Source organism: Mobula birostris, chromosome 16 (genome assembly GCF_030028105.1).
Source record: "Mobula birostris isolate sMobBir1 chromosome 16, sMobBir1.hap1, whole genome shotgun sequence".
In the NCBI taxonomy this organism is placed as follows: domain Eukaryota; kingdom Metazoa; phylum Chordata; class Chondrichthyes; order Myliobatiformes; family Myliobatidae; genus Mobula; species Mobula birostris.
Window position 1 is genome coordinate 39,752,755 of NC_092385.1, and position 26,622 is coordinate 39,779,376.

Below are 26,622 nucleotides of genomic sequence, written 5' to 3' on the forward strand. Positions count from 1 at the left end.
ACAATGCGAGTTGAAATGTTTTCTATCTCGTCTAGGTATGCCAAGGCAGGACAGATGCTGCATGGCAGGACAGGTTTTAGAAAGGCTAGAAAAGCATAATGCACACACCATTCTATGCATTGTGTTAATGTGTATATCAGTTTGCAATCACATTGATGCGTATGCTCTACACGCATAGCACATTGTGTGCACTCATTAAAATAAAGCAATTGTGTTGTCAGGAGTATTTGTGATTGCAAAATGTCCCAAAAAATATTGCAACAACCACAATACTTTGTTATATTTGTGGTGAGAATCCGCTTAAAACTCAAAGACAGAGCACGACTCTTCTTTAATAAGAAGCCTCAGTTCTGCTTTCGAGTGTAAATTTGCAACCAAGACAAAGCCTGGGCTCCCCTCATTTGCTGTGCAACATGTGCTGTTGATCTTAGAGGTACTCTGAAGTCAATACTGATCACTATCCCGATAATATGGCAAGAGAAGGATGATGTGACAGACTGCTACTTCTGTCTGACCGGTGTGTCTGGTTTCTCTGCTAAAAACAAGAAATCCATTGAATACCCCAATCTCCCTTCAGCCATGAGACTTGTGCCACATGACGATAGTCTTCCAGTCCCGAAGCCACCACAAATATGGAACTTAGAGGCAGACGAAGATGCCATGATGCATAAGCCAAGAATGCAAAACAACACTGATACTGATATATCTTAAACCCTTGATGTCGAGGGAGTGTCATCTGATAACTCAATCTGACTTATATGATCTTGTCAGAGATCTGGCTTTATCGAAGGCAAAAGCAGAGTTACTGGGTTCAAGACTGCAAGGATCGAACTTGCTGTCACCAGACCCAAACATTTCTGTGAAGAATTTCAATATTTGAGACAAATATTTCACAGAATAACTGATTACGGCAGACATTTTTGTTGGTCCACAAATCAAACAGGTAATTAATGACATGCAAGTCAAAGAACTTCTAGTGGAACCAGATAAAATTTCATGTGCGGCATTCGAGGATGTTGTTGAAAATTTTCTTGGCAACTACGGAACACCAAACTATGTACAGCATACAAAACTGTGAAATGCAACATGTCACTGAAGATTCATTTTCTACATTCCCATTTAGACTTCTTCCCAGCAAATCTTGGCGATGTCAGTAGCGAGCAGGTTTCATCAGGATATTGCCGTCATGCAGAAACTGTATCAGAGCAACTGGAATCAATCAATGCTGCTGTACTATTGTTGAGACACTTAAGCGAGAAACATCAGACACTGAGTACAAATGAACATCAACAAAACATTTTTGGCTTAGTTGAACTATCGCAAAGCATCAGCATGGTTATGCAATTAAATGCATTCTATTCAATAAGAGTTAATTTCTTGTTTCTTCAAATTCCGACGTCTGAAATTATATTTGTGTTCAGCTTCAAGCTGTATCATATCCACAATTTCTAAGGAAGCAACACTTGGAAAAATTTGCTGTCAAATGTTACTTTACTCATTAAAGAGTTATAGATCATTTATTTAGAAAACAGGAACTTCAATAAAACTTCAAAGAGCCAAATCCTACCCATAATAAAAAAAATTAAGCACTACATAGCTTTCAATCATAGAAATTTTCAAATCACTGAAATTTCTAACCAAAATGTGCCTCTTTAAAAGCTCAAATTTAGTTTCATCCACTGGAAATAGTTACATACTTATAAACCATAAAGACTATGAGTTTCCAAAATAGCTTCCAAGAATTGATACAGACAATTGAATTTTGTGCCGTCTTCAACCAGATTTTGAACATTTTGGCCATCTTCATATTTATAACCCTGATAACCCAAACTCAAGTGTTCTAAAAACAGGCCTTGCATTATCCCTTAAGTCACATCACTGCTGCAAAGGCAACCTCAAGCATGCATTTGGGAAGTGAAAAGTAAATGAAGTTACAGGTATTATATTTATATCACATCCTCTTCAGAGGCAACAATAAATAAAACTATCTGAACTACAGCTCCCAAAAATCTCATGGCAAACTTACCATTCAACTAACTCTAATGAATGTAAAAGTTAAATTTTAAATAGCCTCAACATGCTCACAGATTAGTCTGCTCATGTCAATATACAACTCCAGGAAAAATGCTCTAGCTGAATTTTGTGAAATACAAGCAAATCTACAGTAAAACAAAATCAACTTTTGCTGATGCCACAATATTTTTCTAAAAACAGAAGTGTGTTAGGTAGAAAATACCCATAACTATAACAAAGATTGAAAAAAAATTGAGATTTGCACCCAAATTTCAATCCTTAACTACAAAATCAAAGCTATTGGTGAAAACCAAAAATCAAAGTTCTAATGATCACAGGGTTCAATAGCCATGTTAACTAGCCAAGCTTTAGTTGTGGTTTTTACACAATCAGCTGCGTCTCAGCATTACAAAATTTAAAGTAACCAACATTCTCAAATGTATAGGACTTGAACTTGACTGACAACTCCATACCGTATAGGATATAAAACACAGGGTGGAAATTCAATTGATGCATTACTCTTGTATCAAGGGATGATATCCTGGAAGGCTCCAGAATAAAAAGTGTTGCTAGAGGTCTAGAGTAGAGAAGCTAAAAATCTGTTTGCATATAGAAGAGATGTGATAAAAATAGGATTATTGTGGTAGGTAATTTCATCTTTCCCAAATATTAACTGAGATTGTTTTAAGATAGAAGACTCTGAGGGGGCAGGGTTTTTGAGGCTCGTCTAGAGATTTTCTAAATATAGTATACAGACTGACCAACATGGGAAGGAGCATTAATGGATCTTGTCTTATGGGAAATGAGAGAAGAAAATGTGGGAGCCCTGGCTGAGATAGATCATCACTATAAAAGTGCTGGAAGACTGGAGGGTGGCTAATTTTATGTCTTTATTTAAGAAGCACTGCAAATAAAAACCTGGGAACTATAAGCCAATAAGCCTAACATCCATGGTAGGCAATTCACTGAAGGGATAAAAACAAACATTTGGAAAGGCATAGTTTGATTAGGTAGTCACATGGCTTTTCACTTAAAAGGTGTCTCACAAATTTGATTAAGGTTTCTGAAGCAGTAACCAAGAAGGTCAACGAAAGCTGGGTGATAGATGTAGTTGATATAGACTCCAGAAAAGACTTTGATAAGGTTCCATATGCCACTTGCTATGAAAATTGGCTTGATGGTAGAAAGCAGAGGGTGATGATGCAAGATTGTTTCTCAGAATGTAGGCCAAAGTTGGTGCTTCCCAGGGCTTGGTGCTGGAGCCATTGCTATTTGTCATCTTAACAATAATTTGGATAAGAATGTACAAGCATGGTTAATAAGTTTGCAGATGACACTGAAATAGGTACTGTCACTGCCATTCAAGATAGTTATCAGGATTTACAGAAGAATCTTAACCAGCTTAGTATGTGGGCTGAGGAAGTGAGTAAATACATTTTGGCAAGACAATCATGGTAGAACAGCAGGGCCCAAAGAGTGTTGTAGAACAAGGGGAATATGGAGCAAAATACACCACAGGTAGATAGGGTGGTGAGGGCAGCTTTTAGCACACTGGACTTCAATCAGAGCATTGAGCATTTAAGTTGAGATGTTATGTTGCAGTTCTACAAAATGTCAGTGAAGCTGCATTTGGAATACTGCATTCAGTGTATAGCAGCGTGCTATGGGAAAGACGCCACTAAACTAGAAAGAATGCAAAGGAGATTTATGTTGATGCTGCCGGGACCAGAGGAACAGATGTGGAGAAGGATTGAAGAGAGTGAAGAAAAAGCAATTTCATTAACACCAGGGAAAACATATCAAAAGTAGACTGGGAGCATTTACTTGGAAGATTTACTTGGAGGCAAGGCTATAGCTGCATCATCAGGTGCCATGCCCAGTTTGAGCTTTGACTGCCATGGCCCACACATTCCTGTTTCGGGTCAAGTGGATCAATTCATTGGTATTCATTTCCAGTTCTCTGCCTGCTGTCTCCATCATCATTTGTTTTTGTCTTCCTCTTGCTTTCTTCCCTTCAATCTTTCCCATAATTACTGTGCATTCTAACTCCTCTTTCCTAATCGCATGTCCAATGAAGTTACGTTGCCTTTTCATGATCCCATACATTTCTCTTTTTGTGTTTGCTCTGTTCATGACATCCTCGTTAGATATTCATTTCGTCCATGATATTCTTTGCATCCTCCTCAAAAACCACATCTCCACTGCTTCGTTTCCGCATGTTACCAGATATTGTCCAACATTCTGAGGCATATCACATAATGATATCGTATCCGTTAAATAGGGGCCATGGACAATTCTGATTTGATGGAGACGGATGTGAAAGCACAGAAGAACATCTGGAAAAATTTCTGAAACACTCGTTCGCTGCCGTCGTTACTGTGAGGTCAGGAATCTTTCGGAGGGAATGTCTCAAAATCCCCGGCTTTGCCTGCTGTTGGCAACCGAGATGGAGGTCGAATCGTTCGGATAGAAATGGCGCTCAGTACTCTGTGTCGGAGAGCTGATCAGAGCTCGAGGTTTTTGGATGACTCAGAGTCGGACCGGGGTCGGGTATGGCAGGGAGAGTTTTTCTTCCTTCTCCCGTCTGCGTGAGATGTGGGACATTTGAGAGACTTTGAACTTTTACTATGCTCATGGACTTCTTCATTAAGTTATGGTATTGTTGCACTGTTGTAAATATACATTATAATTATGTGGTTTTGTTTTCAGTCTTAGTCTGTCCTGTATTTTGAGGAATATTGTATCATTTCTTAATGCATGCATTACTAAATGACAATAAAAGAGGACTGCGTGTCTTCATAATCTAATTGGGTAAACGTAACATTTCAGTACTCTGAGGCGGGTTGTCATGCCTAGTTTAGTATTGGTCAGTATACTCTTCATTCTCGTAAAGGTGTCTTTTGCCATCCCTATTCTTCTTTTAATGTCCAAGTTATACCTGCCATCTGACGTCACCCAGCTTCCTTAAGTAGCAAAAGCTCTGTACTTGTTTTATGTCTTCCCCATTTATTCTCAGCCTGCAGATAGGATTCTCCTTCTTTCTGGATATCACCATACATTCTGTCTTTTTGCAATTGATAGATAGACCCATTTTTGCACTTTCTTCAACAATTTTATCAATTAAGTTTTGTAGTTCTTCCTCCGTACTTGCAATTAACACGGTGTCATCTGCATATCTGAAGTTATTGATGTTTTCACCGCCAACTTTGATTCCCAAGATGTCTCTTATTTTTTGTAATATTGTTTCATTGTACACATTAAACAAATCAGGGGAGAAAACACACCCTTGTTCAACGCCTCTCCTGATTTTCGTAAACTGACTCACTTCTCTATCTATCTTTACAGCGGCAGTTTGTTCCCAGTACAGATTTCTGATTAGGCAGAGGTCTTTCGAATCTAGATCTAGAGTTTCCTGTAATATTTCAAAGTAGAGCTACTAGGACTTAATGTTTCAATCCCTATGGTAAGCTGGCACTCTCAATGTTGGCGGTGGGTTTGGAGTGGTGACAAGGGGGGAGGGTAGGTACGTCATCGGGGTCATCAGGTGGGCACCCTCCTTCTTTGACGTTTCATTGATAAGCCCACGACGTCTCCAGAGGGCTCAACGGTGCTACCTGGCGTCCCAGATACACCCCCCTCAGTTCCGTACCCTCCTGTCTTCCTCTTGCAGCCCAGTTGTTGTCTTTCCTTTTAAACCAAATCCAATTGCTGCTTTCGACAAGGACTTGATTGCTTGTTGGAGGGAGTGACCCCTCACCCCCATCTTCTTCAATAGACTGGTCGTAGACGTAGCAACGAATCCCCTGCATCCCACTTCTACAGGGAAAATCTTGGTCTTCCAGCCATTCTGGGCAGCTTCAGTTGCCAGTTCAGAGTACTTGGTCTTTTTCCTCTCGTAAGTTTCTTTGACACCATCTTCCCACGGTACTGTCAATTCCACAACATATGCCAGCTTGGCTGTTGTGGGCCACAGGACCATGTCAGGCCAGAGTGTTGTAGCTGCAATGTCTGGGGGAAACACAAGCTTTTTTTCCCCCAAGTCCACGTCCATTTTCCAATCCTGAGCAACCTGGAGAATGCTTACATCTTTTGATGTTATATCGTGCTCTGGAGGAATAACTTATTGTGCTTCACTTTATTAAATGCTTTTGTGTAGTTGATAAAACAAACAAACAAATCTTTTTGCACTTGAATAGCTCGTTCTGATAGTATCCTTAACATCAATATTGCGTTTCTTGTACCTTTGATTTTCACAAAACCACATTATTCTTTGCCTATTTCAGCTTGTATCTTACTTTTAGCTCTGGTCATCAAAATTCTTAGAAGTACCTTGGTGATATGACTCATTCAACTTATGGTCCTATATAATTCACATTCTATTGCTCCAGATTTCTTAGGAAGAGTGATAAGTACTGATTTTCTCATCTCTTCTGGTATTATTCCAGTCTCATAAATGTCATTCATTCAATCAGTAAGTTTTTCAATTCCATAATATTCAAGGGCGATAATTTGTTCTATTACTAATTCATCAGGACCTGCTGCCTTTCCTTTCTTCATCTTATTTATTGCATTACGAACTTCAGATTTTAAAATACTTGGACCTTCAACGTTTTTCTTAATTTCTGGTTTTTCGCCTCGATCATCTTCAAACAATTCCTGAATATACTCAGTCCATCTGTTCATAATCTCATCTTTTTCCATGATAATGGTACCGTCCTTTGCTTTCAAACATCCACCTGAAGAACAGAGGAGTTTTTTACCAGTGATATTCTTGATTTGTTGATGTAACCCTTTTGGATGAGTAATAGGGATGCTTTCTATTTGCTCACATTCCTAGTTTAACCATTCTTCTTTGGCTGCAATATAGCTGCACAGCATTAAAAAGATGATATACAAAAGTTCAGGACCAACATGTTACTGTAAGATTGAAAGTCCAGGGTAACAATTAAAGGAATCCTGTATGTTGAGAGCAATCAAGGGTTGGTTAAAGAAAAACATAGTGAGGTAGGTATAGAGAACTAAAGGCAGGGAAGCCACATCAATAGTAAAAGAGGTGTAATGAGATGAAAATAATTAGAAATGCAAACAAGAATCACAAAATATCACTGCCATACAGGATTAAGATAAATCTAAAAGTATTTCATAAGTACAGTGGATTCCAATTGATTGGGACATTTCAGGACCAGTACATCTTGGCCCAATTAAGCAGCTGTCCCAATTATCCAAAGGCTTATAGAAATAGTTACAAAGGTATATTAAAAAAATTGTTGAATTGAGTAACAAATTATGCATTTAAATGAAATACAGAACAAATTAGAACACTACCAATATTATTACAGTACTACAAAACCATATTAGTTCATAATGATTACCCACAGAGGAATTCAAGTGTATGCTGGCATAGTAGTCAATTGGTAAACTTAAAGCAGAGGTTTAATGGTTTTCCCCAATAACCAATTTCTTATTTCCATTCCTGACATATTTGAACAACATAACAGAGTTATGTAATCCATGGTTTTCTTTGAACCCGATAGTGTTGCATGTTTGTAGAAAAGGGAACAATCCAGCACGGCATGATTAAAAAAAGGCCTGGGCATTGGCATTGTAGATAACATCGACAAATTTTTTTGAAGTAGGGAAGTTCTGTAGATTTCCATGTTTCTGCACTTACAGCACAGCACCTTTCTCGTGGTAGGCTTTCTTGAATTTAATGTGGTTTCCCTTCTACCATCATCAATGATGCCCTCACCCACATCTCCTCCATTTCCCGCACTTCGGCTCTCGCCCTATCCTCCCGCCACCACAACAGGGACAGAGTTCCCCTTGTCCTCACCTACCACCCCACCAGCCTCCGGATCCAGCACATTATCCTCCGCAACTTCCGCCACCTTCAACAGGACCCCACCACTAAGCACATCTTTCCCTCTCCACCCCTCTCCGCTTTTTGCAGGGATCGGCCCCTCCGCGACTCCCTTATCCACACGTCCCTCCTCACAGATCTCCCACCTGGCACTTATCCCTGTAAGCGTAAGTGCTACACCTGTCCCTACACCTTCTCTCTTGCCACCATTCAGGGCCCCAAACAGTCCTTCCAGGTGAGGCAACACTTCACTTGTGAGTCTGTTGGGGTCATCTATTGCATCCGGTGTGGCCTCCACTACATTGGTGAAACCCGATGCAGATTGGAGGACTGCTTCGTCGAGCACCTCCACTTCGTCCCCCATGATGGACAGGATCTCCTGGTAGACACCCACTTCAACTCTGCTTCCCATTCAGATATGTCCATACATGGCCTCCTCTACTGCCATGATGAGGCTAAACTCAGGTTGGAGGAGCGACACCTCATATATGGTCTAGGTAGTCTCCAGCCCCTTGGTATGAACATAGAATTCTCCAACTTCCGGGTAATTCCCTCCCCCTCCCTTCCTCTATCCCTATTTCACTCTGCCCCCTCCCCCAGCAGCATTATCACTTCCCTCATGGTTCTGCCTCCTTCTACTACCCATTGTGTTTTCCCCTATTCCTTCTTCACCTTTCCTGCCTATCACCTCCCTGCTTCCCCTCCCCCACCCCTTTATCTTTCCCCTTACTGGTTTTTCACCTGGAACCTACCAGCCTTCTCCTTCTCACCCTCCCCCCACCTTCTTTATAGGGCCTCTGCCCCTTCCCCCTACAGTCCTGATGAAGGGTTCCGGCCCGAAACATCGACTCATCGTTTCCACTGATGCTGCTCGACCTGCTGAGTTCCTCCAGCGTGTTGTCAGTGTTGATAGAGTTGTTGACAGCGTGGAGGGTAATCTTAGACTAGAGACTAATATTGATGTACTGATGAAATTGGCTAAGAAATGGCATTTGGAGTTCAATACTGAAAGAAGTGAGATGATACATTTTGCAAGTACAACTGAGGCTAGTGCATCACCATGAAAGCTAAGGGAGTAGTGGGAAACAGATAGATCTTGGTGCACAATTCCAAATCCTTGAAGGTGCCAATGCAGATAGATAACATGGTTAACACATATGGAATATTGGCCTTCATTATTCAGGGCATTGAGAGGAAGAGAAGGGAAGTAGTGCTCACACTATCAAAGATTATTCAGTCCTTAGTTGGAATACTGCATGCAGTTCTAGTCACATTATTGGATAAATACTAGCATTGAAAAGGGTACAGATGAGATTCATTTGTGTAAAGTCAAGGAGCAGTACAGCAGAGATTCAGATTCTTTGAGCCAGCAAGTCTACTGTCAACCATTATGTTCACCCACGTAGTCCTAATTTCCTGCATTTGGCCCATATCCCCCTCCCCTTCACATACCTACTGAAGTACAGGTTTCCCCCGCCATCCGAAGGTAGAGTGTTCCTATGAAATGGTTCGTAAGCCACAATATCGTAAAGCGAAGCAATTAACATTAACTTATACGGGAAAAATTTGTGAGCGTTCACAGACCCAAAAATAACCTACCAAATCATGCCAAATAACACATAAAACCTAAAATAACAGTAACATATAGTAAAAGCAGGAATGATATGATGAATACACAGCCTATATAAAGTAGAAATACTTTTGCACAATCATTGCCGCACTGTTCTCCGTAGCGAAAATCTCACGCAAGCATTCTCGGCAGAAACACGCAGCAAGTCGGCAAAAACACTCTCTCCAGTAACCTTTAAGCTATGAAGCTGCCAAATCATACCAAATAACACGTAAAAATACACAGCCTATATAAAGTAGAAATAATGTATGTACAGTGTAGTATCACTTACCAGAATTGGGAAGACAGCGCAGTGCACACTGATGATGGTGTGTTAGGCTGAGTCGTCAGAGGTTGGAATGGTGCAGTGGCCCCCACCCTCCAGGCAGTGAACTGATACCGATCTGCGAAGCATGCAGGGGTATAGCGGTGGCCTGGACGCACTCAGCACATCTTTAAGAAAAAAGCCGAAATAAACAAGCTAATTAATTAGGTGCCGCCAAGCACGTAAATGTTGGCCCAGATCAGAGGCAACGCAATCGGCAATCGCCTCTGATCTGGGCCGACATTTACGTGCTGGGCAGCACCTAATTAATTAGCTTGTTTATTTCGGCTTTTGTTCTTAAAGACGTGCTGGGTGCCTCCCAGCTACTGCTGCACTCTTTGCGGATCGGTATCTGTCCACGGCCCGGGGGTTGGGGTGGTGGGACACTGGGGTGTCGTCTGTTTCCATCAGGGCAGGCAGGTCATCTTCTCCTATGACTGCCTGCCTCGATGTCAAAGGTTGAGGTTTGTCATCTGCTGTGGCTGATGTGGAAGGCTTGCTTGACTGCTTAGCCTCACGCATTTTTAGATCATACAGTTCTTTGTAAGCACTCAAACCGTCCTGCAAATATGCCCTAAACCGACGTACCCTTTCAAAATTAAAGTCATACTTTACTGCAATAATTGCAGCGAAAATCTCACGCAGTTGCTTCACGTTCAGTTCCTGGATGACTTCACTTTCGGTCCGTTCGCTACTGCATTCAGTTTCGATTGTTATCCTTTCCTCTTCCAATTGCATCAGCTCTTCATCTATCAGTTCTTGGTCATGGGATGCCAAAACCCCTTCAACATCATCTTCGTCAGCTTCCACAAGCCAAACTCACTTTGTCCTTACTTTGTTCACCACGATCGAAACACTTAATTATGTCTAGTTTTACGCTGTGTAACACCTTTCCAAGCTCTTTTAGGCTTTTCCGATACCTTAAAACTCATCTTCCTAACGGATGCTCACAGGCACGTGTTTAAGCAATGCTGGCTAGAATGCCGTTCCGAATCCGGGAGAGAAGCGGCTGCTCGAGGCGCGCACTGCTTTTTTATCGCGCGCTGCTTTTTTTCGTAACAGTGAAAACACCTTCTGTTAGCCAAAACAGATAACTAATGTAGGCTTTTCATAACAGTGAGGTTTCGTAAAGCGAACGTTCAAAAAGCAGGGGACACCTGTATCTGAAATTATACAATCGTGCCTGTCAACTGTTTCTTCTGACAGTGAGTTTCAAGTACTCACAACCTTGTGGATGGAAAAAGTACCTTCTAAATGTTTCCCTGCTCAGCTGAAATCTGTGCTCCAGTTTTGGACTTCCCTACCCTGGAGAAGAGACCACCACCACCCACCTTATCTATGACCCTCAAGATTTTATAAACTTTGATAAGTTCATCCCTCATTCTCCTACACTCCAACAAATAAAGACCTAGCTTGGCCAACCTCTCCCTATAACTCACATCCTCTAGTTCTGGTAACATCATCAGTAATCCTTTCTGCAATTTTTCCAGTTTAATATCTTTCTGATAAAGGGGAGACCAATACAGTGCACAGTACTCCAGGTGTAGTCTCAACAATGACATACAAATGCAACATATTATCTCAATTCCTATACCAACACGCTGACTAATGGAGGTCAGCATGCGAAATGCCTTTTCACCTGCCTGTCTACCTGTGCACTTGTACTCCTTCATTGCTGTTCCATCACACTCCCTAGTATCCTACTATTCATAGCACGTCTTACGCCAGTTTGACTTTTGAAAATACATCATCTCACACTTACCCTCATGTAAATCCATTTGTGACTTCTCAGTTCATCTCTCCAACTGATCAAAATTTCGTCCACCCTTAACCTTCCATAAACTTCTTCGCAATCAATACCTACTACAGGTGTCCCCCGCTTTCTGAACGTTCTCTTTACGACATTTCGCTTTTACGAAAGACCTACATTAGTACCTGTTTTCATTAACCAAAACAGGATTTTCGCCTTTACAAAAAAAGACGCTTGTTTTAAACTTGTGTTTACCCCAAGAAAGACTATCATGACCATGAAGTCTTGCTGGGCAGGTGTGTGCGCATGTGTGACGTGCAAATGCATTTATGTGTGCATGCGTGACTTGCGTGTACGTGCGAATGCGTGATGTGCACATGCGTGTACATGCTGATTTTTTTCGGACAGATCGATTTTGACTCAAACTTCCTGATTATGTTAAGTGAAACTACACTGTACATACATTATTTCTACTTTATATAGGTTGTGTATTTATCATATCATTCCTGCTTTTACTATATGTTAGTGTTATTTTAGGTTTTATGTGCTATTTGGTATGATTTAGTAGGTTATTTTTTTGGGTCTGGGAATGCTCAAAAAATGTTCCCCATATAAATTAATGGTAATTGCTTCTTCGCTTTATGTCATTTTGGCTTACAAGGAAAACCTATAATTTCATGTCATCCACAAATTTACTGATCAATGTGGATTTGAAGGGTCACAACACCACCATCTACAGCACATTACTAGTAACTAGCATCCATTCCAATAAACAAGTTCAACTACCAACTACTGCTTCTACTTAAAACTAACTTTGAATCTGCCCAACACAAGAAAGTCTGCAGATGCTGGAAATCCAAAGTAACACACACAAAATGTCGGAGGAACTCAGCAGGCCAGACATTATTTATGGAAAAGAGTAAACAGTTGACATTTTGGCCCAAGACCCTTCATCAGGACTGGAAAGAAAGATGAGAAGTCAGAGTAAGAAGGTGGGGGGAGGGCAGGAAGAAGTACAAGGTGGCAGGAGACTGCTGAAACCAAGAGAGGGAGAGGCGGTGAAGTAAAGAGCTGATTGGTGAAAGAGATAAGGGGCTGGAGGAAGGGGAAATCTGATAGGAGAGGATAGAAGATCATGGAAGAAAGGGATGGAGAAGGATCAGCAGGAGGTGGTGATGGGCAGGTAGTGAAATAAGGTGAGAGGGAAACAGGAATGGTGGGGCGGGGGTTGCAATTACCGAAAATTTGAGAAATCAATGTTCACACCATCAGGTTGGAGGCTACCCAGGCAGAATATAAGGTGTTGCTCCTCCAACCTGAGTGTGGCCTCATTGCGGCAGTAGAGAAGACCTGGACTGACATGCCAGAATGGGAATGGGAAGCAGAATTGAAATGGGTGGGTACCAGGAGATCCCACTTTTTTTGAAGGCAGTCTATCTACTTACATCTTTTATGGACTCACTGATTCTCAGAGCTACCTGGACTATACCTCTTCCGACCCTGTCACTTGCAAAAATGCCATTCCCTTCTCCCAGTTCCTCTGCCGCATCTGCTCTCAGGATAAGGCTTTTCATTCCAGCAGAAATGATGAGATGTCCTCCCTCAAAGAAAGAGGTTTCCTTTCGACACCATCAACACTGCTCTCACCTGCCTCTCACCGCCACAACAGGGATAGGGTCCTCCTGTCCTCACCTACCACCCCATGAGCCTCTGCATCCAACACATAATTCTCCATAATGTTTGCCATCTCCAAAAGGACCCTACCACCAAGCATATCTTTCCCTCCCTAACTTTCCACAGGGATTACTCCCTACACAAGTCCCTTGTCCATACATCCCTCTTGCAAGGTTAAGTACTAGGAGGGAGATCAGTGCGAAGTGACAAGTACCACACCTGCCCCTACACCACCTCCTCACTACTGTGCAGGGCCCCATACGTTCCTTCCAGGTGAGGTGACGCTTCACCTGAGAGTCTGTTGAGGTCATCTACTGTATATGATGTTCCCAGTGTGATCTCCTGAATATTGTGGACTTCAGGCATGCTAGGAGCCACACTCATGTCCCCACCTACATCAACGGAGCTGCAGTGGAGCGTGTATCAAGCTTCAAATTCCTTGGTGTCCATATTTCCGATGATCTCACCTGGTCCCTGAACTCCTCCATTCTGATCAAAAAGGCGCAATAGCATCAAGAAAGCTCACCTCTGTCCCAGGATACTGACGGATTTTTACTGCTTGACCACTGAGAGCATACTCACCAACTGCATCTCAGTGTGGTATGGCAATTGTCCCGTATCAGACCGCAAAGCACTCCAGCAGGTGGTGAAAACTGCCCAGTGGATTATCCGCACCCAATTGCCCACCATGAGAACGTCTACCATAAACGCTGCCTGGGCAGGCCGAAAAGCATTATCAAGGATGCATCTCACCCTAACCATGGACCCTTTACTCTCCTCCCATCCGGTAGGCGCTACAGGAGCCTCCGCTCCCGCACCAGCAGACTCAGGAAGAGCTTCTTCTCTGAGGCTGTGACTCTGCAGAACCTCACATCACGGCGCTAAGCAGTATTGCACCCATATTGGACTGTCTCAGTACTTTTACATTTGTATGCTGCAGCACTTACTTTTTATTCGCAGTTATTTTGTAAATAATACTATTCTTTTGCACTTCTAGTCAGATGCTAATTACATTTCATTGACTTTGTATCTGTTCTTGGAGCAATGACAGTAAAATTGAATCTAATCTAATTAATGAGGCCCGACGTAGATTGGGAGACTGCCTTGCCGAGCACCTACGCTCCATCCACCAGAAAAGGTATCTCCCAGTAGCCATCCAATTCAATTTCCTTACCTGCCCATCACCTCCCTCTGGTGCTCTTCCTTCTTCCCTTTCTTCCATGGTCTTCTGTCCTTTCCTATCAGATTCCCTGTCCTCCAGCACCTTTATCTTTCATCAATCAACTTCCCAGCTCTTTACTTCATCTCCTTCCCTCACCTTCTTACTCTGACTTCTCATCTTTCTTTCCAATGCTGATGAAGGGTCTCAGCCCAGAACTTTAACTGTTTATTCCATAGAGGTTGCCTGTGCTGCTGAGCTTCTCCAGCATTTCGTAAACAACAGGAATTCTGCAGATGCTGGAAATTCAAGCAACACACATAAAAGTTGCTGGTGAACGCAGCAGGCCAGGCAGCATCTCTAGGAAGAGGTGCAGTCGACGTTTCAGGCCGAGACCCTTCGTCAGGACTAACTGAAGGAAGAGTGAGTAAGGGATTTGAAAGTTGGAGGGGGAGGGGGAGATCCAAAATGATAGGAGAAGACAGGAGGGGGAGGGATGGAGCCAAGAGCTGGACAGGTGATTGGCAAAAGGGATACGAGAGGATCATGGGACAGGAGGTCCGGGAAGAAAGACAAGGAGGGCGGGGGGGGGGGGACCCAGAGGATGGGCAAGGGGATGGTCAAGCCTCCGGGTCCAACATATTATTCTCCGTAACTTCCGCCACCTCCAATGGGATCCCACCACTAAGCACATCTTTCCCTCCCCCCCCCCCTCTGCATTCCGCAGGGATCGCTCCCTACGCAACTCCCTCGTCCATTCGTTCCCCCCATCCCTCCCCACTGATCTCCCTCCTGGCCCTTATCCGTGTAAGCGGAACAAGTGCTACACATGCCCTTACACTGCCTCCCTTACCACCATTCAAGGCCCCAAACAGTCCTTCCAGGTGAGGCAACACTTTACCTGTGAGTCGGCTGGGGTGATATACTGCATCCGGTGCTCCCGATGTGGCCTTTTATATATTGGCGAGACCCGACGCAGACTGGGAGACTGCTTTGCTGAACATCTACGCTCTGTCCGCCAGAGAAAGCAGGATCTCCCAGTGGCCACACATTTTAATTCCACATCCCATTCCCATTCTGACATGTCTATCCACTGCCTCCTCTACTGTAAAGATGAAGCCACACTCAGGTTGGAGGAACAACACCTTATATTCCATCTGGGTAGCCTCCAACCTGATGGCATGAACATCGACTTCTCTAACTTCCGCTAATGCCCCACCTCCCCTTCGTACCCCATCTATTACTTATTTTTATACACACATTCTTTCTCTCACTCTCCTTTTTCTCCCTCTGTCCCTCTGAATATACCCCTTGCCCATCCTCTGGGTCCCCCCCCCCCCACCGTCTTTCTTTCTTCCCGGACCTCCTGTCCCATGATCCTTTCGTATCCCTTTTGCCTATCACCTGTCCAGCTCTTGGCTCCATCCCTCCCCCTCCTGTCTTCTCCTATCATTTTGGATCTCCCCCTCCAACTTTCAAATCCCTTACTCACTCTTCCTTCAGTTAGTCCTGATGAAGGGTCTCGGCCTGAAATGTCGACTGCACCTCTTCCTAGAGATGCTGCCTGGCCTGCTGCGTTCACCAGCAACTTTTATGTGTGTTCCAGCATTTCGTATGCTGCTTTGAATCTACCCAAGCAGCTCTCCCAGCATACCATGGAAACTAACCTTCCAGACAAGCCAAGGATCTAGTCAAAAGCCTTGCTAAAGTCCAAATAGACAACATCCACTGCCATAGTCATGGAGTCAGAGAAGTACAGCACAGAAGCAGGCCCCTTGGGCCTATCTAGTCCATGCCAAAAGCATTTCAACTGCCGACTCCCATCGACCTGCTCAAGGACCAGAGCCCTCCATACCCCTATTATTCATCTTCCTATCCAAAGTTTAAACATTGAAATCGAGCTCGCCTACACCACTTATGCTGGCAGCCCACGACCTGCTGAGTGAAGAAGTTTCCCCTCATGCTCCCCTTAAACTTTCCACCTTTCACACTTAACCCATAACCTCTAGCTGTAGTCCCACCCAACCTCAGTAAAAAGAAATCTTTCTTGCATTTACCCTATCTATACCCCTCAATTTTGTATACCTCTATCAAATCTCCACTTAATCTTCTATATTCCAAGGAATAAAGTCCAAACCTATTTAAACTTCCTTATAACTCAGGACCTCCAGACCCAGCAACATCTTTGTAAATTCTCTCTGTACTCTTTCAGCCCTATTTATGAAACTGCTTTTTACTGGGCGTCTCTGGAAATACGGCTCGTTAGCCCCTTGCTAACAGCCGCTGAACTCTGTGACGAGAATTCCACCTTTATCAGGCTCCATACATCTAGGATGTATACAACTTTGGTCCTGCCAAACCCATGAGGTTGGGATGTCTCACCCACCCAAACCCCGGTTTGTGTGAATGCTGTGCTATTTACTGACCCCCTGCAATTGCCCATTCGCTAAGAAATAACAGATCGTACACTGCATACAATTATGAAGTATATTTAAGAATGATAATGTAACCAAACCGTTATTAAAGAATGAAAAAAAAAGGGCCCATTATAATTAAGCAGTCAAATATGCACACAAGTTGGAGCTCATCTTGTTGTCATCTGTAACTCATGCACAGGACCCTCAGTCTGTATGAAAGCACACACCACCTTCCTAATGTCACTCAACATCCATCTCGCACAAATGGACTTTCCCACAGGAGTATTGGTCCTTCCTCCTTGAAGCAATTCATCTGCACAAAGCACTTTGTGCAACAGGGACAGCATCCTCAGCCTTCTTCCCTCCTGTCTTCTCCCAGCTCCTGCCAAAAAGACCTCCACCTACACCAGTGTCTCTCACAAAACCTCTCCACCCAGCATTCAAGAACATTCTCCCAATTCCACCATTCTGATTGGCTGACACCACATTCCTTAATTGAACAACAAAGCCCCTTCTCTCAGCTCAAACCCAAACAGACAGTCTCCTCTTACAGAACTGCTAAAATGAAATATCTACAGCATAGCAGTAAATATCTAACTAGGACACTACATTTACAACTTTCCTGTAGGTACGTGACCAAAACTGCACAGCATCATCGTCAGGTGCCATGCCCAGTTTGAGCTTTGACTGCCATGGCCCACACATTCCTGTTTCGGGTCAAGTGGATCAATTCAATGATATTCATTTCCAGTTCTCTAGCTGCTGTCTCCATCATCATTTGTCTTTGCCTTCCTCTTGGTTTCTTCCCTTCAATCTTTCCCATGATTACCATGCATTCTAACTCCTCTTTCCTAATCACATGTCCAATGAAGTCACGTTGCCTTTTCATGATCTCATACATTATTTCTCTTTTTGTGTTTGCTCTGTTCATGACATCATTAGATATTCGTTTCATCCATGATATTTTTTGCATCCTTCTCAAAAACCACATCTCTGCTGCTTCAATTCGTTTTCTCATGTTACTAGATATTGTCCAACATTCTAAGCCATATAACTGGATAAACGTAACATTTCAGTGCTCTGAGGCGGGTTGTCATGACTAGTTTAGTGTTGGTCAGTATACTCTTCATTCTCGTAAAGGAGTCTTTTGCCATCCCTATTCTTCTTTTGATGTCCATGTCGCATCTGCCACCTGATGTCACCCAACTTCCTAAGTAGCAAAAGTTCTGTACTTGTTTTATGTCTTCCCCATTTATTCTCAGCCTGCACCTAGGATACTCCTTATTTTTGGCTATCACCATACATTGTCTTTTTGCAATTGATAGATAGACCCATTTTTGCACTTTCTTCAACAATTATAGCAATTAAGTTTTGTAGTTCTTCCTCCGTACTTGCAATTAACACAGTGTCATCCGCATATCTAAAATTATTGATGTTTCTGCCGTCAACTTTGATTCCCAAGATGTCTCTTATTTTTTGTAATATTGTTTCACTGTACACATTAAACAAATCAGGGGAGAAAACACACCCTTGTCTAACGCCTCTCTTGATTTTCATAAACTGACTCTCTTCTCCATCTATTCTTACAGCGGCAGTTTGTTCCCAGTACAGATTTCTGATTAGGCGGACGTCTTTCGAATCTAGATCTAGAGTTTCCTGTAATATTTTGAATAACTTATTGTGCTTCACTTTATCAAATGCTTTTGTGTAGTCAATAAAACAAACAAACCTTTTTGCACTTGATACTCCAAATTAGGCCTCCCCAATGTCTTACACAATTTCAACATAACATCCCATCTCCTGTACTCAATACTTTAAGTTTATGAAGGTCAGTGCACCGAAAGCTTTCTTTCCAACCCTATCTACCTGTGATGTCACTTTCAATGAATTATGGACCTGTATTCCCAGATCCCTTTGTTCTATCACACTCCTCAGTGCTCTACCGTTCACTGTAGGAGCTACCCTTGTTGGTCGATCGATGTGCAACACTCGCACTTGCCTGCATTAAATTACACCTGCCATTTTCAGCCCATTTTTCCAGCTGATGCAGATCCCTCTGCAAGCCATGATAACCTTCCTCACTGTCCACTACACCCCCAATCTTGGTATCATCCGCAAATTTGCTCATCCAGCTGAACACACTAGCATCCACATTGTTAGCATAGAAGACAAACAACGGATCCAGCACAGATCCCTGCAGCACACCACTAGTCTCAGGCCTCCACTCAGAGAGGCAACTATTTACTAAGGCTCTGGCATCTCCCACAAAGTCAATGTCTAATCCAATTTACTACCCCATCTTCAATGTCGAGCAGCTGAATCTACTTGACCAACCTCCCATGTAGGACTCTGCCAAATGCCTTGCTAAAGTCCATGTAAGACAACATCCACTGCTTTGGCTTCATCCATGATCAGTTATCAGTCTATGTCCATTCAAGTACTCATATCCAGTCCCTTAGAATACCTTCCAACAACTTTCCCACAATTGACGTCAGACCACCGGCCTATAACTTCCTGTTATAGAGCCTTCCTTAAACAGCAGAACAACTATGGTTCTGGTACATCTCCAGGCTCACTAAGGATGATTTAAGTATCTCTGCTAGGGACCTGGCAAATTCTCAACTTGCCTCCCGTAGGGTCCAAGGAAGCACTTTGGCAAGGCCTGGGGAATTCTCCACCCTGATTTGCCTCAGGATAGCAAACAGCTCCTCCTCTGTAATCTGTATGGGGTCCATTAAATTGATACCGCTTTGCCTCACTTCTATAGACTGTCATTCGCCAGAGTAAATGTAACTGCAAAAAATTAAGATCTCCCTCATCTGTTTTGGCTTCACACATGGATTACCCTTCCAATTTTCCAGAGGACCAATTTTGTCCCTTGCAATCCTTTGCTCATAACACATCTGTAGAATCTCTTAGGATACTCCTTCACCTTGTCTGCAAGAGCAAGTTCACGCCTTCTTTTAGCCCTCCTAATTTCTTCCTTACATGTTCTCTTGCATTTCTTATACTCCATATGTACCTCATTTGTTCTTGCCTGTCTAAACTTGCTAGGCACCTTTTTTCTCGTAACCAAGGCCTCAATATCTCTTGAAAACCAAGGTATCCTACACCCCTTATCTTTACCTTTTATTCTGACAGGCAAATACAAGCTTAGTATTCTCAAAATTTCACCTTTGAAGGCTTCTCACTTACCAACTGCACTTTTGCCAGGAAACAGCCTGTTGCAACCCACACTTGGCCAGATCAATTTTTGATATCATCAAAATTGACTTTCTCCAATTTAGAATCTCAACTCGTGGACCAGACCTAGATAGGTACTTTTAAACTAATAGCATTGTGGTCACTGGATGGAAAGTGGCCCCCTACACAAACTTCTGTCACCTGTGCTGTCTCATTCCCTAATAGCAGATCCAGTATTGCACACTACCCTCATTTACCTTTTCGGTTACCTCTGCAAAGAACTCTGAACGTTTCATCAAACATGACTTTCCACACTGAAAGCCATGCTGACTGTCAAGTCAGATGCAGGTAGGCTCAGTCCATCAGAACTCCCTCCAGTAACTTTCCTACCACAGATGTCAGGCTGACTAGTTCCCTGGCTTGTCCTTCTACACTTCTTAACCACAAAACATTAATAACCTGCCAGTCTTCAGGAACATCACCAGTGGCTAACAATGAAGCTGTTTTCTCTAGAGCGGAGAAGGTGGACCTGACTGAAGAATATAAAATTGAGGATAAGGAAGACTGCAGGAAACATTCCCCTTCAGAGGCAAATAAAACTTAAAGACATAGATTTAAGGTTAGAATTAAAAGATTTAAAACTGACCTGAAGGGGACTTTTATATGCACCAAAGAGTGGCGAGTGTCTAGAACGTACTGCCTGAGAGTGTAGTGGAAGCAAGTGACTCTAACACATTTAAGTCTTAATGTGAGCAATTGAATTGCCAAGTCATAGAAAGCTACAGGCCAAATGCTGTTTGACAAATACAGATGGGCATCCAATGGTCAGCATGGATGTAGTATGCAAAATAACCATACTGCAGGACCCTATGAACACAATTATTCTTCTATCTTTTAAGTTTCCAGATATTAACCACACTTTCCATTTCCATCACTATCACTACAATTTTCTCTCAATGTTTTCATCCACTATAAAGTTTGGCAATAAAGTGCTGCATCTTTACATAATCTAAATAGCTCCTCAGGACCAGATGCATATTTAGCAAATGAAATGCATGTTGCAAAGAAAGAAACACTGAATTTTTTTTGAAAAGTAAAATAAGGTTCAAGGATATAAAAAATAAATAGTAAAAAGGGCTTCATGGAAAAGTACAGGAAAGAAATTGCCTACAGAAAACATTTTCCTTCAAGCATATGCGCATTTTTTTTCAAGATATGTGCTGATTTTCCCTCATCCAAATATCTGCCCTAAGTAATTTACATTATAACTGAAAATTAAAACATTGCAACAGATATCATACACTATTCACAATCTTCTTGTACTTTATGCACACTTAAGTTACAATAAAAATTTCTACATTTGGCCAGCATGTTAAATATTATAACTACGGTTTCATTACATGTGCGCACACTCATTCATACTCAAATCTCATTTTGACACATCAACCACACTACTCTAATTTTGTAGTAAAGTTGACCACTTCAACTGTTGCATTTTTTTAAAAAAAACAAAAGGGAATAGTGTTGGTACTTTTTGTAATATTTTCAGAGGAGTTCAAGCAGTAAAGATCAAACAAAATTTCCCCTAAATTCTCACGAGAATACTATTCCAAAAATTTAAATTGCATGAAATCTGAAAATTAAGCATTTCAATTACAAATTTTAAGTTATTCAAAGTGGAATTTAGTGGAAATACTCAACCAAATGCCATACACAATGCAGAAACAAATTGAGCATACCAAATTATACACTTTTGGATATAAAAACCACAAGATCCAAAAGGAATATATCCTCCAGAGACACTTTCCAGTTCCCAATCTTCTCTAGAAGCAAAGCTCAAGTAAAATTATATTGAAAATTAACCACATGCTAAATTATCTGAATTCTGAACATTAATGGTTCATTTTCCTTCATTAATTTATGTACAGAGGATTTAAAAAATTGATATTTAACCACATTGTTACTCACCAGTTTTACCAGTACAACGACCAAGCTTTGTATAAAAACTGGTTGTTATTGACACAGATTCACACACACCAAAAAAAAAATCACATTTCCACTGCTCCCCAGAAATTCAGTTTGGGGCTTAATGCAATCAAGGACATAACTTGATAATATATCACTAACTGGTCCAGGTGCATGAATATTGACAAGAATACAACAAACCAAATCAACCCCTTGAAAAAAATCTTAAACTGTAGGAGGTCATAAAGCACGAACCAAAAAATTACCAAATTCCTCTTTTGAAACTCAATGCTACCAAAGGCAAGCCAACACTGCTTCATTCACAATCAACTAATTCTCAAAACAATGAAGATTGAATTTTTATATGGAAGTTCAACCTAAGAAATACTACATGGTATTCATACTTTAAAGGGGGAAGGTGACAAAGTTAAAAAATCAAAGTGGCTACTTGACACTTCAGATAAAGTTTTATAACACTGAGTTTTGGGTAGACTTAAATGGTCTTGAGAGCTTTGAACCTGCCCCTAGATTCAACAGAATGCATTTTTTTCCACAGGCTGCTTAAACCTGAGATAATGCTGTATGAGTTTACAGAGATAGAGGTAGAGTTTATGGTAGCCATTGTAAACAATTGTTTCCATCTTCCTGTTATTCTAAAGAGAATGAACATTGCCAATTATAATCAGCTCCTGTTGGTGAAATGCACGAACACACACACTCTGAAATTCAACAATTTAACATACAACCAATGATGTCCCCCATTGTTTAAATTATGGACTAAATTTACCATTTCCCAACCAATTAATCCATAGTTTAGAGTGATGTGGAAAACTCCATTTGCTCATTTTATTTGAATTACCTGGAATGGAAGATATATCTATTTCAAGACTACTTTTTCATCTTGTAGAACAGTAACATTTCACATATAACATTGGATGCACTCAGCTGGTCAGATAGCATCTGTGGTAAGAGAAACAGTCCTGAAACATTGCCTGTTCTCTTTCATCTGATCCACTGAGTGAAAAGCATTTTCTGTTTTTATTTTATTTTAGATCACCGGCACATGCACTTTTTTTCGATTTTCCAGAAACATTTCAATTTAGGTCATCAAAGTTCCTTTCCGTTGATGGAAATTTATTCTGTCCCTACAATTGGAAAACTGATCAAGTTCTCAGTTAACAAAAATCTCATTTCATATTATTCCATGTACCCCAAACTGTAGGGGAAGAAAAGCAGAACAAAACCGTGAACATGGCAATTCTGCAGCATCATTTTGAAAAAATAGTATTTGCATTTCCAGTCAAATACAAGTCAGACTTGAAGCACCAAAGAAAACTACGACAATGAAACTCATGCAAATAGTTTCAATTGGGAACATTAATATGATACTTGAAGAGCAAAATATTGCAAATGCTGGCAATCTGAAATATTCAGATCAGACTCAGTTTTGAAGGATCACAGATCTCAATAACCACCAGCAACTACAAAAATATTTTATTTCTATCTCTTAAAACAGATTTCCTCAGATGCTGCCTGGCCTCTGAGGACTTTTTTTCCCCCAGGACTATTTTCCCTTTGAATTAAGATGGCACCAATTTACAGAAAGTTTTTCACGCAATGATATAGAAATGATCACTTAAAATATGCAGTTTTCTCAAAAGGTACTTCAGTTGCATTCAAATGCGATTGGGAATGCAACAGTTACAATAATCAATCCCATATATAGAGTAAACCTAGGGCATATCTTTAGAAATTCTGTCCTTCACTAATATTCCACATGCTCATTTCATCCCGGGAGATGTTTGTTTCTAACCATATAACAATTACAGCACGGAAATAGGCCATCTCGGCCCTTCTAGTCCGTGCCGAACTCTTACTCTCACCTAGTCCCACCGACCTGCACTCAGCCCATAACCCTCCATTGCTTTCCTGTCCATATAGCTATCCAATTTAACTTTAAACGACAACATAGAACCTACAAATACTAGTCTTGTTACTAGTATTTCTCTGAAAAATGTATATTGCACCATGATGCCTCCAAGTATAGCCTGTGCTAACCTTTGGTCCCGGGGATGGATGCTATCATCAGTTCACTGTCTAAATCGGGAAGTGATTCCCTCCCAAAACAAAACTCCCTTGGCTTTCATACCCGTCACAAACTATAACAAATAACGAGAGAAGGATGCCATACCGTGTCAATCAAATCATCAACACCTCAGAACTATTTAAAGGGATAGGGAAGGATGTTTTTGAAATTGGGATTCGATATTCAAATCTTAACAGCTTTCACAACACCATCATTTTTCGGCCATGCATCAGTTATTAGCAAAAATCGGAGTTTTCTGGAAGTGTTTCCCACAATGAGTTTCAATCGTTGCGTAAAATAATAGACAGAACTCAGCCACATCACAACAAACAACCCACACAGGGATTTCTGCAGAAAGTCACTTATTACTCACAGCTGGAAGCAAGTACAGAAATGCCGTCATTTTGAAAAAAAAATCATAAATGACGACAATCATCTAAGTTTATAAAAGTAGTTCCTGAAACTCTTCCACGTACTAAGTTCAGCCGTTCACTTGGCAACCCAATGGGAATTTACCAAACTATTAGTAAATTATTTACTTTAAATCACGTACGATTAAAAGTAGAAAGATTCGCTACCCGGGTAAAACTATTCACAAAATCGCCAGCACATCCACAGTGTTGGCATATTCGATTTTAAATGTGCCCAAGGACAAACGCATACTCACCTCGACGCGATTTGTCAAAGCGCAAGTGGCTGATAATAGCTCTCGATATGGGGCTGAAGAGTTAAACATTCCTCGGGAGTACTTCCACCTTTCTAGATGCCCTCCCTCATGATCATGTCCTGTCGCCTGCCTTTTACAACAAATGTCATGGCAGCCCAATTCCTAACATTTAGTCTGAAATAAGGTACAGCATCCCGTCCAACAATTGCACAGAACGAAGTAGCGAGTGGTTACGCCAAAAAAAAACTACAATCAAATCCATCCTAGCATGGTAACATCAAAATCAACAAGTCTGGATTCAACCAGTATTTAATTATTTCCAGGCACATATCGTCAATAACCACCATCCCCTCCCAGACACACACAAATCAAAAGAGACAGCAACAAAAAAAATATTGAGAACTCGTCACTCACCGAGTGGACGTCCCTTTCCGTACATCGCAAATGCTGCATTTGAAAGCTTCCGCACTGTTCCTGAAGGTGCAGACACTACAGTCCCAGAAACCGTCCTCCGAGCCAGGCTTGGCTTGCCTCTTCGGCCTTGAAAAACTGCAACAAAAACAGGAGAACATTACACATATCACATATTTGCGATGTGTATGTATACGTAAAATAAAACACACGTACGTACAAAAGGCTTCGGCATTACCGGCCACGGACTGGAGCGCTGCCATCGCCTCGACAAAGTGTCTGTGTGTGTGTGTGTGTGCGAGATTATGTGTGTGCAAAACAAAAAATGGTCCGTTTTCTCCTCCCCCCGTCTCTTTCACCCGGCGCTCTCTTCCCTCCCAGTGGGTGAGTGTACACAGCGCCGTCCGCCATGGCTGTGTAACTGGAAGGGGGGGGTGGTATGAGCCCTGGCACAGGGACGGCCACTTGGGCATAGGAGGCGAACGCACGTTAAAAGCCCACAGACACCAGCGGCGGCAGCAGCAGCTCCTCCATTTAAAGGTCTCTCCCTCTCTCTCTCTCTCTTTGCAGTCGTCGAACACAGTGCGGCCACCAGGCGTGTGTTTTCTACCTGTTCGGGCTCTTCTTGTCCCCCATTGCCGCAGGGAGTTCAGTCGAGGCTGAGCCGAGCTTTATGTGTGTGTTAACGAAAATAAAAATACACTGATGGCGAAGCGACGAGTTGTCGGGACGGGACGGAGCGGAGCGGCTCCGAGGCGAATAAAGTGCAGCCGGGTCCGTCTATGGCACGAGCGCCAGCCTCCGCACGGCGAGCGAACGCGCGCCACGTGACCCGCCAACCGCCAATCACCCGAGCAGGAATTTTAAATTACCCGGCCAGACAGGCAGCGGCAGACAGGCTGGGGGTAACAGAGAGAGAGAGTGAGAGAGAGAAGGGGAAAGAGAGAGGGAAGAGAGGGGAATGAGAGAGAAGGGGAAGAGAAAAGCGAGGGGAAAAGGAAAGAAGGGGTGAAGGAAAAAGACAATGAGAGGAGGGAGAGCTGAGAAGGAGATGAGAGTAGGGGGAGAGAGGACACAGGACAGAAAAGGGGACGAGAGAAACTGAGAGACAGAGAAGGGGAAGAGAAAAAAAGCAGAGACAAAGAAGAGGAGAGAGATGGAGAGAACAAGGGGAGGAGAAAGGGAAAAGAGGATTGATGGCAGAATAGGGGGTGCGAAAGAGAGGAGTGACAGATGTGAAAGAGGGACAGATGGAAGGAGATATGGAGAGATAGAAGAGGAGGAAGAAGCAGAGAGAAAGGAGGCAGGCAGAAAGATTCAGGCAAAGAAGGTGGGAGGTAGAGAAACACAGAAGGAGGGTGGCAGAGGTACAGAAGGGAGAGAGGGGAGGCGAGGAAATTGAGGAGAGGGGTTGGAGAAAGAGAAGGAGAGGGGAAAGAGAGAGCAAAATGAGAAGGGTCAAGAAAGAGAGAAGGGGAAGCACAGATGGGGGGATAGAGAGAT

At 42.3% G+C, this 26,622-nt stretch overlaps 1 protein-coding gene across 3 annotated transcripts in view; it reads right to left on the reverse strand.

Moving 5' to 3' along the window:
- Positions 1-25,932, reverse strand: part of rybpb (RING1 and YY1 binding protein b) — a 135,173-nt gene extending 109,241 nt beyond the window's left edge. The window contains exons 1-2 of one of the 3 annotated variants that reach the window (XM_072280581.1): positions 25,336-25,669; positions 25,123-25,257 (exon numbers count right to left, since the gene is read on the reverse strand). In XM_072280581.1, the coding sequence (XP_072136682.1) occupies positions 25,123-25,257; positions 25,336-25,592 (392 nt within the window). In that variant the 5' untranslated portion in view covers positions 25,593-25,669. Of the gene's footprint in view, positions 1-25,122; positions 25,258-25,335; positions 25,670-25,729 lie in introns of those variants that run through there. The other 2 variants (XM_072280584.1, XM_072280582.1) reach the window with 2 other exon arrangements.
- Between the last annotated feature and the right edge of the window lie 690 nt (positions 25,933-26,622).